The following is a 12,761-nucleotide window of genomic DNA, read 5'->3' as shown; positions in this document are numbered from 1 at the left end:
AACCTCCCACCACACAGTGAATAACCTCCCACCACCCAGTGAATAACCTCCCATCATACAGTGAATAGTCTCTCGCCAACCAGTGAATAATCTCCCACCACCCAGTGAATAACCTCCCACCACCCAGTGAATAACCTCCCACCACACAGTGAATAATCTCCCATCATACAGTGAATAATATCCCACCACACAGTGAATAATCTCTCGCCAACCAGTGAATAACCTCCCACCACCCAGTGAATAACCTCCCACCACCCAGTGAATAACCTCCCACCACACAGTGAATAATCTCCCACCACCCAGTGAATAACCTGCCACCACACAGTGAATAATCTCCCACCACCCAGTGAATAATCTCCCGCCAACCAGTGAATAATCTCCGAATGAAAGCAACGAGTTTGTACTGGCAGTTAAGTGGTCCGTCAAAACAGGCAGTGCTACTAGGAAAAGTCTGAGCTGACATTGCAAGACTCGCTCTCAGTCCTTACCTACATATACACCGCCTTCTAAGTACGAGAGACACAATAAAAACTATGAATGACAATTACAATTTGTGTAGTACACATTGTTTATATATAATTTACTGTGTTGTTGATATGACAAGCTGGTATCCTTTGATATTTGACAGCCAAGTATCAAATGCGTAGGCAACGTCGCACTCACCTGAAACCACTAAAACTTCATTGGGGCCGCATGTAAGGAACACAGGCAACATTGTCACGTATCTTCTGACGGAACTTGGGAATGTATCAAATAGCCAGCCGCCAGGCGCACCTCAGGCAACACAACCTTCTCCCACCACAGTCTGTGAGACACTGACTCATTCCACGTCTTATTACCCTTGGCCTTTAACGGTATTGCCGCTCAGTCAGAACCTCTTGGATTACTATCTTAGGGGTCATGTGAACCGCTGACTGGTTTATATACAACTAAAAGTTTAATTTTCACTATAGAGGTTACTCTAATATATATATACTTTAATATATAGCTCTGTTCAAGATTAAAGTTAAACTGCGGAGTTTACCTCTCAACATCAGCGGCCCGAGACTGTTCAACACACTTCCACTACACATAAGGGACATAACTGGCCGACCCCTCACAGTGTTCAAGAGAGAACTATCAACATCAGAGGCCCCAGACTGTTCAACACGCTTCCACTACACATAAGGGACATAACTGGCCGACCGCTCACAGTGTTCAAGAAAGAACTTGATAAACACCTCCTAAGAATACCTGATCAACCTGGCTGTGATTCATACGTCAGGATGCGAGCAACCGCGTCCAACTGCCTGGTTGACCAGTTCAGCAACCAGGAGAGCTGGTCGAGGACCGGGCCGCGGGGACGCTGAGCCCCGAAATCATCGCAAGGTAACCGCACCCTTGATGATCTAGGAAGGCAACGGCCTTAAGCCTTAAACGTTTGGAGTTATTTTCTTATACATCCCATACATATCCTGTGTTTTATTTTAGCCTCGACTTTACAACTACAGTATTAATATATTGGTATCCTTAGCTGTAGCGAGCTCTCTCACTTAGCTGTAGGGTGCTTCCTCACTTAACTGTAGGGTGCTTCCTCACTTAACTGTAGGGTGCTCCCTCACTTAACTGTAGCGAACTCCCTTACTTAACTGTAGCGAGCTCCCTCACTTAACTGTAGCGAACTCCCTCACTTAACTGTAGCGTGCTCCCTCACTTAGCTGTAGCGAGCTCCTTCACTTAGCTGTAGGGGCTCCCTCACTTTAACTGTAGCGAGCTCTCTCACTTAACTGTAGCGAACTCCCTTACTTAACTGTAGCGAGCTCCCTCACTTAACTGTAGCGAACTCCCTCACTTAACGGTAGCGAACTCCCTCACTTAACTGTAGCGAACTCCCTTACTTAACTGTAGCGAGCTCCCTCACTTAACTGTAGCGAGCTTCCTCACTTTAACTGTAGCGAGCTCCCTCACTTAACTGTAGCGAGCTCCCTCACTTTAACTGTAGCGAGCTCCCTCACATAACTGTAGCGAGCTCCCTCACTTTAACTGTAGCGAGCTCCCTCACTTAACTGTAGCGAGCTCCCTCACTTTAACTGTAGCGAGCTCCCTCACTTAGCTGTAGGGGCTCCCTCACTTAACTGTAGCGAGCTCCCTCACTTAACTGTAGCGAGCTCCCTCACTTAGCTGTAGCGAGCTCCCTCACTTAACTGTAGCGAGCTCCCTCACTTAACTGTAGCGTGCTCCCTCACTTAGCTGTAGCGAGCTCCTTCACTTAGCTGTAGGGGCTCCCTCACTTTAACTGTAGCGAGCTCTCTCACTTAACTGTAGCGAGCTCCCTCACTTAACTGTAGGGGCTCCCTCACTTAGCTGTAGGGGCTCCCTCACTTAGCTGTAGGGGCTCCCTCACTTAACTGTAGCGAGTTCCCTCACTTAACTGTAGCGAGCTCCCTCACTTAGTTGTAGCGAGCTCCCTCACTTAACTGTAGTGAGCTCCCTCACTTAACTGTAGCGAGCTCCCTCACTTAGCTGTAGGGGCTCCCTCACTTTAACTGTAGCGAGCTCCCTCACTTAACTGTAGCGAGCTCCCTCACTTAACTGTAGGGGCTCCCTCACTTAGCTGTAGGGGCTCCCTCACTTAGCTGTAGGGGCTCCCTCACTTAACTGTAGCGAGCTCCCTCACTTTAACTGTAGCGAGCTCCCTCACTTAGCTGTAGCGAGCTCCTTCACTTAGCTGTAGGGGCTCCCTCACTTAGCTGTAGCGAGCTCCCTCACTTTAACTGTAGCGAACTCCCTCACTTAACTGTAGGGGCTCCCTCACTTAGCTGTAGGGGCTCCCTCACTTAACTGTAGCGAGCTCCCTCACTTAACTGTAGCGAGCTCCCTCACTTAACTGTAGCGAGCTCCCTCACTTAACTGTAGCGAGCTCCCTCACTTTAACTGTAGCGAGCTCCCTCACTTAACTGTAGCGAGCTCCCTCACTTTAACTGTAGCGAGCTCCCTCACTTAACTGTAGCGAGCTCCCTCACTTAACTGTAGTGTGCTCCCTCACTTAACTGTAGCGAGCTCCCTCACTTTAACTGTAGCGAGCTCCCTCACTTAACTGTAGCGAGCTCCCTCACTTAACTGTAGGGGCTCCCTCACTTAACTGTAGGGTGCTCCCTCACTTAACTGTAGCGAGCTCCCTCACTTAACTGTAGCGAGCTCCCTCACTTAGCTGTAGCGAGCTCCCTCACTTAACTGTAGTGTGCTCCCTCACTTAACTGTAGCGAGCTCTCTCACTTAGCTGTAGTGTGCTCCCTCACTTAACTGTAGGGTGCTCCCTCACTTAACTGTAGCGAGCTCCCTCACTTAGCTGTAGCGAGCTCCCTCACTTAACTGTAGCGAGCTCCCTCACTTAACTGTAGCGAGCTCCCTCACTTAACTGTAGTGAGCTCTCTCACTTAGCTGTAGGGTGCTCCCTCACTTAACTGTAGCGAGCTCCCTCACTTAACTGTAGTGAGCTCTCTCACTTAGCTGTAGGGTGCTCCCTCACTTAACTGTAGCGAGCTCCCTCACTTAACTGTAGCGAGCTCCCTCACTTAACTGTAGTGAGCTCTCTCACTTAGCTGTAGGGTGCTCCCTCACTTAACTGTAGCGAGCTCCCTCACTTAACTGTAGCGAGCTCCCTCACTTAGCTGTAGCGAGCTCCCTCACTTAACTGTAGGGTGCTCCCTCACTTAACTGTAGCGAGCTCCCTCACTTAACTTTAGCGAGCTCTCTCACTTAACTGTAGCGAGCTCCCTCACTTAACTGCAGCATGCTCCCTCACTTAACTGTAGTGAGCTCTCTCACTGAACTGTAGCGAGCTCCCTAACTTAACTGTAGCAAGTTCCTTCACTTAACTGTAGCGAGCTCCCTCACTTAACTGTAGCGAGCTCCCTCACTTTAACTGTAGCGAGCTCCCTCACTTAACTGTAGCGAGCTCCCTCACTTTAACTGTAGCGAGCTCCCTCACTTAGCTGTAGGGGCTCCCTCACTTAACTGTAGCGAGCTCCCTCACTTAACTGTAGCGAGCTCCCTCACTTAGCTGTAGCGAGCTCCCTCACTTAACTGTAGGGTGCTCCCTCACTTAACTGTAGGGTGCTTCCTCACTTAACTGTAGGGTGCTCCCTCACTTAACTGTAGCGAACTCCCTTACTTAACTGTAGCGAGCTCCCTCACTTAACTGTAGCGAACTCCCTCACTTAACTGTAGCGTGCTCCCTCACTTAGCTGTAGCGAGCTCCTTCACTTAGCTGTAGGGGCTCCCTCACTTTAACTGTAGCGAGCTCTCTCACTTAACTGTAGCGAACTCCCTTACTTAACTGTAGCGAGCTCCCTCACTTAACTGTAGCGAACTCCCTCACTTAACTGTAGCGAACTCCCTCACTTAACTGTAGCGAACTCCCTTACTTAACTGTAGCGAGCTCCCTCACTTAACTGTAGCGAGCTTCCTCACTTTAACTGTAGCGAGCTCCCTCACTTAACTGTAGCGAGCTCCCTCACTTTAACTGTAGCGAGCTCCCTCACTTAACTGTAGCGAGCTCCCTCACTTTAACTGTAGCGAGCTCCCTCACTTAGCTGTAGGGGCTCCCTCACTTAACTGTAGCGAGCTCCCTCACTTAACTGTAGCGAGCTCCCTCACTTAGCTGTAGCGAGCTCCCTCACTTAACTGTAGCGAGCTCCCTCACTTAACTGTAGCGTGCTCCCTCACTTAGCTGTAGCGAGCTCCTTCACTTAGCTGTAGGGGCTCCCTCACTTTAACTGTAGCGAGCTCTCTCACTTAACTGTAGCGAGCTCCCTCACTTAACTGTAGGGGCTCCCTCACTTAGCTGTAGGGGCTCCCTCACTTAGCTGTAGGGGCTCCCTCACTTAACTGTAGCGAGTTCCCTCACTTAACTGTAGCGAGCTCCCTCACTTAGTTGTAGCGAGCTCCCTCACTTAACTGTAGCGAGCTCCCTCACTTAACTGTAGCGAGCTCCCTCACTTAGCTGTAGGGGCTCCCTCACTTTAACTGTAGCGAGCTCCCTCACTTAACTGTAGCGAGCTCCCTCACTTAACTGTAGGGGCTCCCTCACTTAGCTGTAGGGGCTCCCTCACTTAGCTGTAGGGGCTCCCTCACTTAACTGTAGCGAGCTCCCTCACTTTAACTGTAGCGAGCTCCCTCACTTACCTGTAGCGAGCTCCCTCACTTAGCTGTAGGGGCTCCCTCACTTAGCTGTAGCGAGCTCCCTCACTTTAACTGTAGCGAGCTCCCTCACTTAACTGTAGGGGCTCCCTCACTTAACTGTAGGGGCTCCCTCACTTAGCTGTAGGGGCTCCCTCACTTAACTGTAGCGAGCTCCCTCACTTAACTTTAGCGAGCTCCCTCACTTAACTGTAGCGAGCTCCCTCACTTAACTGTAGCGAGCTCCCTCACTTTAATTGTAGCGAGCTCCCTCACTTAACTGTAGCGAGCTCCCTCACTTTAACTGTAGCGAGCTCCCTCACTTAACTGTAGCGAGCTCCCTCACTTAACTGTAGTGTGCTCCGTCACTTAACTGTAGCAAGCTCCCTCACTTTAACTGTAGCGAGCTCCCTCACTTAACTGTAGCGAGCTCCCTCACTTAACTGTAGGGGCTCCCTCACTTAACTGTAGGGTGCTCCCTCACTTAACTGTAGCGAGCTCCCTCACTTAACTGTAGCGAGCTCCCTCACTTAGCTGTAGCGAGCTCTCTCACTTAACTGTAGTGTGCTCCCTCACTTAACTGTAGCGAGCTCTCTCACTTAGCTGTAGTGTGCTCCCTCACTTAACTGTAGGGTGCTCCCTCACTTAACTGTAGCGAGCTCCCTCACTTAGCTTTAGCGAGCTCCCTCACTTAACTGTAGCGAGCTCCCTCACTTAACTGTAGCGAGCTCCCTCACTTAACTGTAGTGAGCTCTCTCACTTAGCTGTAGGGTGCTCCCTCACTTAACTGTAGCGAGCTCCCTCACTTAACTGTAGTGAGCTCTCTCACTTAGCTGTAGGGTGCTCCCTCACTTAACTGTAGCGAGCTCCCTCACTTAACTGTAGCGAGCTCCCTCACTTAACTGTAGTGAGCTCTCTCACTTAGCTGTAGGGTGCTCCCTCACTTAACTGTAGCGAGCTCCCTCACTAAACTGTAGCGAGCTCCCTCACTTAGCTGTAGCGAGCTCCCTCACTTAACTGTAGGGTGCTCCCTCACTTAACTGTAGCGAGCTCCCTCACTTAACTTTAGCGAGCTCTCTCACTTAACTGTAGCGAGCTCCCTCACTTAACTGCAGCATGCTCCCTCACTTAACTGTAGTGAGCTCTCTCACTGAACTGTAGCGAGCTCCCTAACTTAACTGTAGCAAGTTCCTTCACTTAACTGTAGGGTGCTCCCTCACTTAACTGTAGCGAGTTCCCTCACTTAACTGTAGCGAGCTCCCTCACTTAACTGTAGTGAGCTCCCTCACTTAACTGTAGCGAGTTCCTTCACTTAACTGTAGGGTGCTCCCTCACTTAACTGTAGCATGCTCTCTTACTTAACTGTAGCATGCTCCCTCACTTAACTGTAGCATGCTCTCTCACTTAACTGTAGCATGCTCCCTCACTTAACTGTAGCGTGCACCCTCACTTAACTGTAGCAAGCTCCCTCACTTAACTGTATTGAGCTCCCTCACTTAACTGTAGCATGCTCTCTCACTTAACTGTAGCGAGCTCCCTCACTTAATAATAATAATAATAATAATAATAATAATAATAATAATAATAATAATAACAATAATTATAATAATAATAATAATAATAATAATAATAATAATAATAATAATAATAATAATAATAATAATAATAATAATAATAATAATAAAATAATAGTATTTTATTCAGGAAAAGTACATACATAGATGAAGAGTTACAAACAATGTTGGATTTATAGATAAAGCTATTACATACAATACCTAAATCTACTAATACGTACAGCGTTTCGGGCAAGGTGTGGAAGGAAAAACACCTAGACTGAAACCTAATAGTAATTGGGAGTAAAGTATTAGGGTGTATATAAAGCAAAGCATCTATGGGATGAAATATCTAGAGCATCTAGATCTAACAGTATTTATGTCATGGGTGACTTTAATTTTAGTGGAATAAACTAGGTGAACAAAACAGGGAATAATGAAGCAGAAGATTTTCTAGAATTAATTGACGATTGCTTTCTTACGCAACACATTAAGGAACCAACGCGGGAAAATAATATTTTAGATTTAGTGTTAACTAACAGGGAAACACACATTAAGGACATCGAAATAAGGAATGAGCTAGGGAACAGTGATCATGAAGAAATCAGATTAGCATAGAATGGAATAGATCTGTAGGAGAAAATTCTGTTAAAGTACCTGATTTTCGAAAAGCTAATATCAATAACCTAAGAAATTTATTGGGTCAAATAGAATGGAAAGTCTTGGGTATGGGGTGTGGGCCGGTCTTGGAGCTAAACATGAACCCAGCGATAGGTGACGTAAAAGAGGTTTTCGATGTGGACTCAAAATACAACCTATTTAAAGGTATTCTAAGCGAAGCCCAGGAATGTAGTATACCATATAAATTTAATAGATCGAATACTAATGATGCAAAGTGGATAACAAAGGATCTGAAGAACCTTATTGGTAAAAAGAGAGCGTGGTACAAAAGGATTAAGAATGGGGAAGTCAGTTTAAAACAGGAATTGGTACAACTGGTTAGAAATACAAAAAAAGAGATAAGGAAAGCAAAAAGAAACTATGAAGTTCGCATAGCAGAGCAAGCAAAGATAAATCCTAAAGGGTTTTTCCAGTTATACCGGACAAAGATTAGGGAGAGGATAGGTCCATTAAAAACTGAGATAGGTCAAATAACGGATAATGATGAGGAGATGAGTACTATTTTTAATAAATATTTTATATCTGTATTTACTAAAGAGGAACTTAACAATATGCCTTCAGCCGAACAAGTCTATGTGGGTGGGGACGAGGACAGGTTGACTAGTTTAGCAGTTACCAGGGAGGATGTAATTAAACAAATAGTTAAACTCAAACCAAACAAATCCCCAGTGCAGGATGAAGTGTTTGCTAGGGTGCTTAAAGATTGTCAGGAAGAGCTTTGCGACCCACTGTCTACCATATTTAATGAATCAATAGAGTTAGGCAGAGTGCCAGAGTTATGGAAAGTTGATAACAAAGAATTTGAAGAACCTTATAGGTAAAAAGAGAGCTTGGTACAAAAGGATTAAAAATGGGGAGGTCACTTTAGAACAGGAATTCGTACAACTGGTTAGAAATGTTAAAAAAGAGATAAGGAAAGCAAAAAGAAACTATGAAGTTCGCATAGCAGGGCAAGCAAAGACAAATCCTAAAGGGTTTTTTCAGTTATATATTACTAAGACTAGGGAAAGGATAGGCCCATTAAAAACTGAGACAGGTCAAATAACAGATAGTGATGAAGAGATGAGTAGTATTTTTAATAAATATTTTGTATCTGTATTTACTAAAGAGGAACTTAACAATATGCCTTCAGCCGAACAAGTCTATGTGGGTGGGGACGAGGACAGGTTGACGAGTTTAAGAACATAAGAACAAAGGAGTGTTAGGAGTGAGGAACTGATTCAGAGGTATAAAACAGCCATAGAGTTAGTTAGGAGCAAGGGAGGAATCCCGATCATATGTGGCATTCTTCCAAGAAAGGGAGTGGGAAATGAATGGATATCGAGGGCACTTGGTGTCAATTGCCGGCTGGAAAGATATTGCAAATCAAATGCAATATCTTTCATAGACAACTGGGAACACTTCTATGGAAGAAATGAAATGTATGCTCGTGATGGGGTGCATCTATCGAGAGCTGGGGTTGTTGCTGTTGCGAACTCGTTAGAAGAAGTGGTTAGAGGTGTTTGTTTGGGTTTAAACTGTTAGTAGATAGAGGTATGGGAATTGATTTGGAGGAAGGAGGTAATAAAAGTATGTGTTTGTGGGAGAAAGGAATTGGCAAAACGATCAGGGAAAGAGAAGGTCCGCAAAATAACAATTCACTTAGGGTATATTACACTAACAGTAGAAGTCTAAGAAATAAAATTAACGAATTAAATGCTCTTGTCTGCACAGAAAAAATAGATATTATTGCACTTACCGAAACGTGGATGAATGTAGAAAATAGAGAACTATTAGCTGAATATCAAATATATGGATTTAAACTATTTCACACAGATAGATATATTAGACGAGGAGGTGGAGTAGCCATATATGTTAGGGACAATTTGAAATGTAGTCTCAAAGAGGGAATCAAAACAGAGCCACACACAGAAACTATTTGGATTGAATTAAACGAAAAAGCTAATAATATTATAATAGGAGTAATATATAGGCCACCAAATTTAGACAGAATGGAAGCAAAGCATCTATGGGATGAAATATCTAGAGCATCTAGATCTAACAGTATTTATGTCATGGGTGACTTTAATTTTAGCGGAATAAACTGGTTGAACAAAACAGGGAATAGTGAAGCAGAAGATTTTCTAGAATTAATTGACGATTGCTTTCTTACGCAACACATTAAGGAACCAACACGGGAAAATAATATTTTAGATTTAGTGTTAACTAACAGGGAAACGCAAATTAATGACATCGAAATAGGGAGTGAGCTAGGGAGCAGTGATCACAAAGAAATCAGATTTAGCATAGAATGGAATAGACTAGTAGGAGAAAATTCTGTTAAAGTGCCAGATTTTCGAAAAGCTGATTTTAATAGCCTAAGAAATTTTTTGGGTCAAATTGATTGGAAAGTCTTGGGTATGGGGTGTGGGCCGGTCTTGGAGCGAGACATGAACCTAGCGATAGGTGACTTAAATGGGGATTTCGATGTGGATTCAATATATAACTTATTTAAGAATATTCTAAACAAAGCACAGGAACGTAGTATACCATACAAATTGAATAGATCGAATACTAATGACCCAAAGTGGATAACAAAGAATTTGAAGAACCTTATAGGTAAAAAGAGAGCTTGGTACAAAAGGATTAAAAATGGGGAGGTCACTTTAGAACAGGAATTCGTACAACTGGTTAGAAATGTTAAAAAAGAGATAAGGAAAGCAAAAAGAAACTATGAAGTTCGCATAGCAGGGCAAGCAAAGACAAATCCTAAAGGGTTTTTTCAGTTATATCGTACTAAGACTAGGGAAAGGATAGGTCCATTAAAAACTGAGACAGGTCAAATAACAGATAGTGATGAAGAGATGAGTAGTATTTTTAATAAATATTTTGTATCTGTATTTACTAAAGAGGAACTTAACAATATGCCTTCAGCCGAACAAGTCTATGTGGGTGGGGACGAGGACAGGTTGACGAGTTTAGCAGTTACCAGGGAGGATGTTCTTAAACAAATAGTAAAACTCAAACCAAACAAATCCCCAGGGCCGGATGAAGTGTTTGCCAGGGTGCTTAAAGAATGCAAAGAGGAGCTTTGTGACCCACTGTCAACCATATTTAATAAATCAATAGAGTCAGGCAGAGTGCCAGAGTTTTGGAAAGTTGCTAATGTGATACCAGTTTTTAAGAAAGGAGATAGATCACTTGCGTCTAACTATCGACCAATTAGCCTAACGTCTATTGTGGGAAAGTTACTCGAATCTATAATAGCAAATAAAATTCGTCTTCATCTTGAAAAACATAAATTAATAATTGAGTCGCAACATGGTTTTATAAATGGCCGTTCATGTTTAACAAATTTGTTATCTTTTTATTCTAGCATTGTTGAGGCAGTTGATAGTGGTAAGGATTGCGATGTTGTATACCTTGACTTTAGCAAAGCTTTTGATACAGTGCCACATGAAAGACTGATTAAAAAGATAGAGTCTCATGGTATTGGGGGTGCTATATTAAGCTGGATTAGGGCATGGCTATACCAAAGGAAACAGAGAGTTAGTATAAATGGAATCAAGTCAGAGTGGGAAAATGTTGTAAGTGGAGTGCCTCAAGGCTCTGTCCTGGGACCTCTGTTGTTTATAATATATATAAATGATTTAGATTCAGGTTTGAGTAGCAACATTTGCAAATTTGCCGATGATACGAAAATCGGTAGGGAAATTAATTCGGAGGAGGACTCACTATCACTTCAAGTTGATCTAGATAGGGTTTTGAAATGGTCAGAGGATTGGCAGATGCAGTTTAATGCTGATAAATGTAAAGTTCTGAGGTTAGGTAATGATGATAGAGTTACAAGATACGAGCTAGATGGTGTTGTGATTGCGAAGTCGGATTGCAAAAGGGATCTGGGAGTTATGATTAGTAAGAATTTAAAACAAAAGGATCAATGCATAAATGTTCGTAATAAGGCAAATCGGACACTTGGATTTATTAATCGCAGCGTTAGTAACAAGACACCTGGTGTGGTTCTCAAGCTATATCTTGCTCTAGTTAGGCCCCATTTAGATTATGCAGTTCAGTTTTGGTCGCCATATTATAGAATGGATATAAATTCACTTGAACGTGTCCAGCGTAGGATGACTAAGTTAATTCCCCAAATTAGAAATCTTTCATATGAAGAAAGATTAACAAAGCTTAAGTTGCATTCACTGGAAAGGCGAAGAGTTAGGGGTGACATGATAGAGGTTTACAAGTGGATGAATGGACATAACAGGGGGGATATTAATAGGGTATTAAAAGTATCAACACAGGACAGAACACGAAACAATGGGTATAAATTGGATAAGTTTAGATTTAGGAAAGACTTGGGTAAATACTGGTTCAGTAACAGGGTTGTTGATTTGTGGAACCAATTGCCGCGTAACATTGTGGAGGTGGGGTCCCTCGATTGTTTCAAGCACGGGTTGGACAAGTATATGAGTGGGATTGGGTGGTTATAGAATAGGAGCTGCCTCGTATGGGCCAATAGGCCTTCTGCAGTTACCTTTGTTCTTATGTTCTTATGTTAAAGGCAACTGCAGAAGGCCTGTTGGCCCATACGAGGCAGCTCCTATTTATAACCACCCAATCCCACTCATATACTTGTCCAACCCATGCTTGAAACAATCGAGGGACCCCACCTCCACAATGTTACGCGGCAATTGTTTCCACAAATCAACAACCCTGTTACTGAACCAGTATTTACCCAAGTCTTTCCTAAATCTAAACTTATCCAATTTATACCCATTGTTTCGTGTTCTGTCTTGTGTTGATACTTTTAATACCCTATTAATATCCCTTTTGTTATGTCCATTCACCCACTTGTAAACCTCTATCATGTCACCCCTAACTCTTCGCCTTTCCAGTGAATGCAACTTAAGCTTTGTTAATCTTTCTTCATATGAAAGATTTCTAATTTGGGGAATTAACTTAGTCATCCTACGCTGGACACGTTCAAGTGAATTTATATCCATTCTATAATATGGCGACCAAAACTGAACTGCACAATCTAAATGGGGCCTAACTAGAGCAAGATATAGCTTGAGAACCACACCAGGTGTCTTGTTACTAACGCTGCAATTAATAAATCCAAGTGTCCGATTTGCCTTATTACGAACATTTATGCATTGAAACTTTTATTTTAAATTCTTGCTAATTTGCTAATCATAACTCCCAGATCCCTTTCACAATTCAACTTCGCAATCTCAATACCATCTAGCTCGTATCTTGTAACCCTATCATCATTACCTAACCTCAGAACTTTACATTTATCAGCATTAAACTGCATCTGCCAATCCTTCGACCATTTCAAAGCCCTATCTAGATCAACTTGAAGTGATAGTGAGTCCTCCTCCG

General features: G+C 43.4%; 1 protein-coding gene across 2 annotated transcripts in view; it reads right to left on the bottom strand.

The window, feature by feature from the left end:
• The window catches only part of LOC123774193 (flotillin-1), a 156,223-nt gene extending 155,399 nt beyond the window's left edge, over positions 1 to 824 (bottom strand). For both annotated transcript variants that reach the window (XM_045768339.2, XM_069312679.1), the window contains exon 1: positions 664 to 824. In XM_045768339.2, coding sequence (XP_045624295.2) covers positions 664 to 715 — 52 coding nt within the window. In that variant the 5' untranslated portion in view covers positions 716 to 824. The remainder of the gene's footprint in view (positions 1 to 663) is intronic.
• Positions 825 to 12,761: the final 11,937 nt, after the last annotated feature.

This window comes from Procambarus clarkii, chromosome 73 (assembly GCF_040958095.1).
Source record: "Procambarus clarkii isolate CNS0578487 chromosome 73, FALCON_Pclarkii_2.0, whole genome shotgun sequence".
Classification (NCBI taxonomy): Eukaryota; Metazoa; Arthropoda; class Malacostraca; order Decapoda; family Cambaridae; genus Procambarus; species Procambarus clarkii.
Note: the sequence above shows the minus strand (reverse complement) of the source record. Positions and strands in the feature narration are given on the sequence as shown.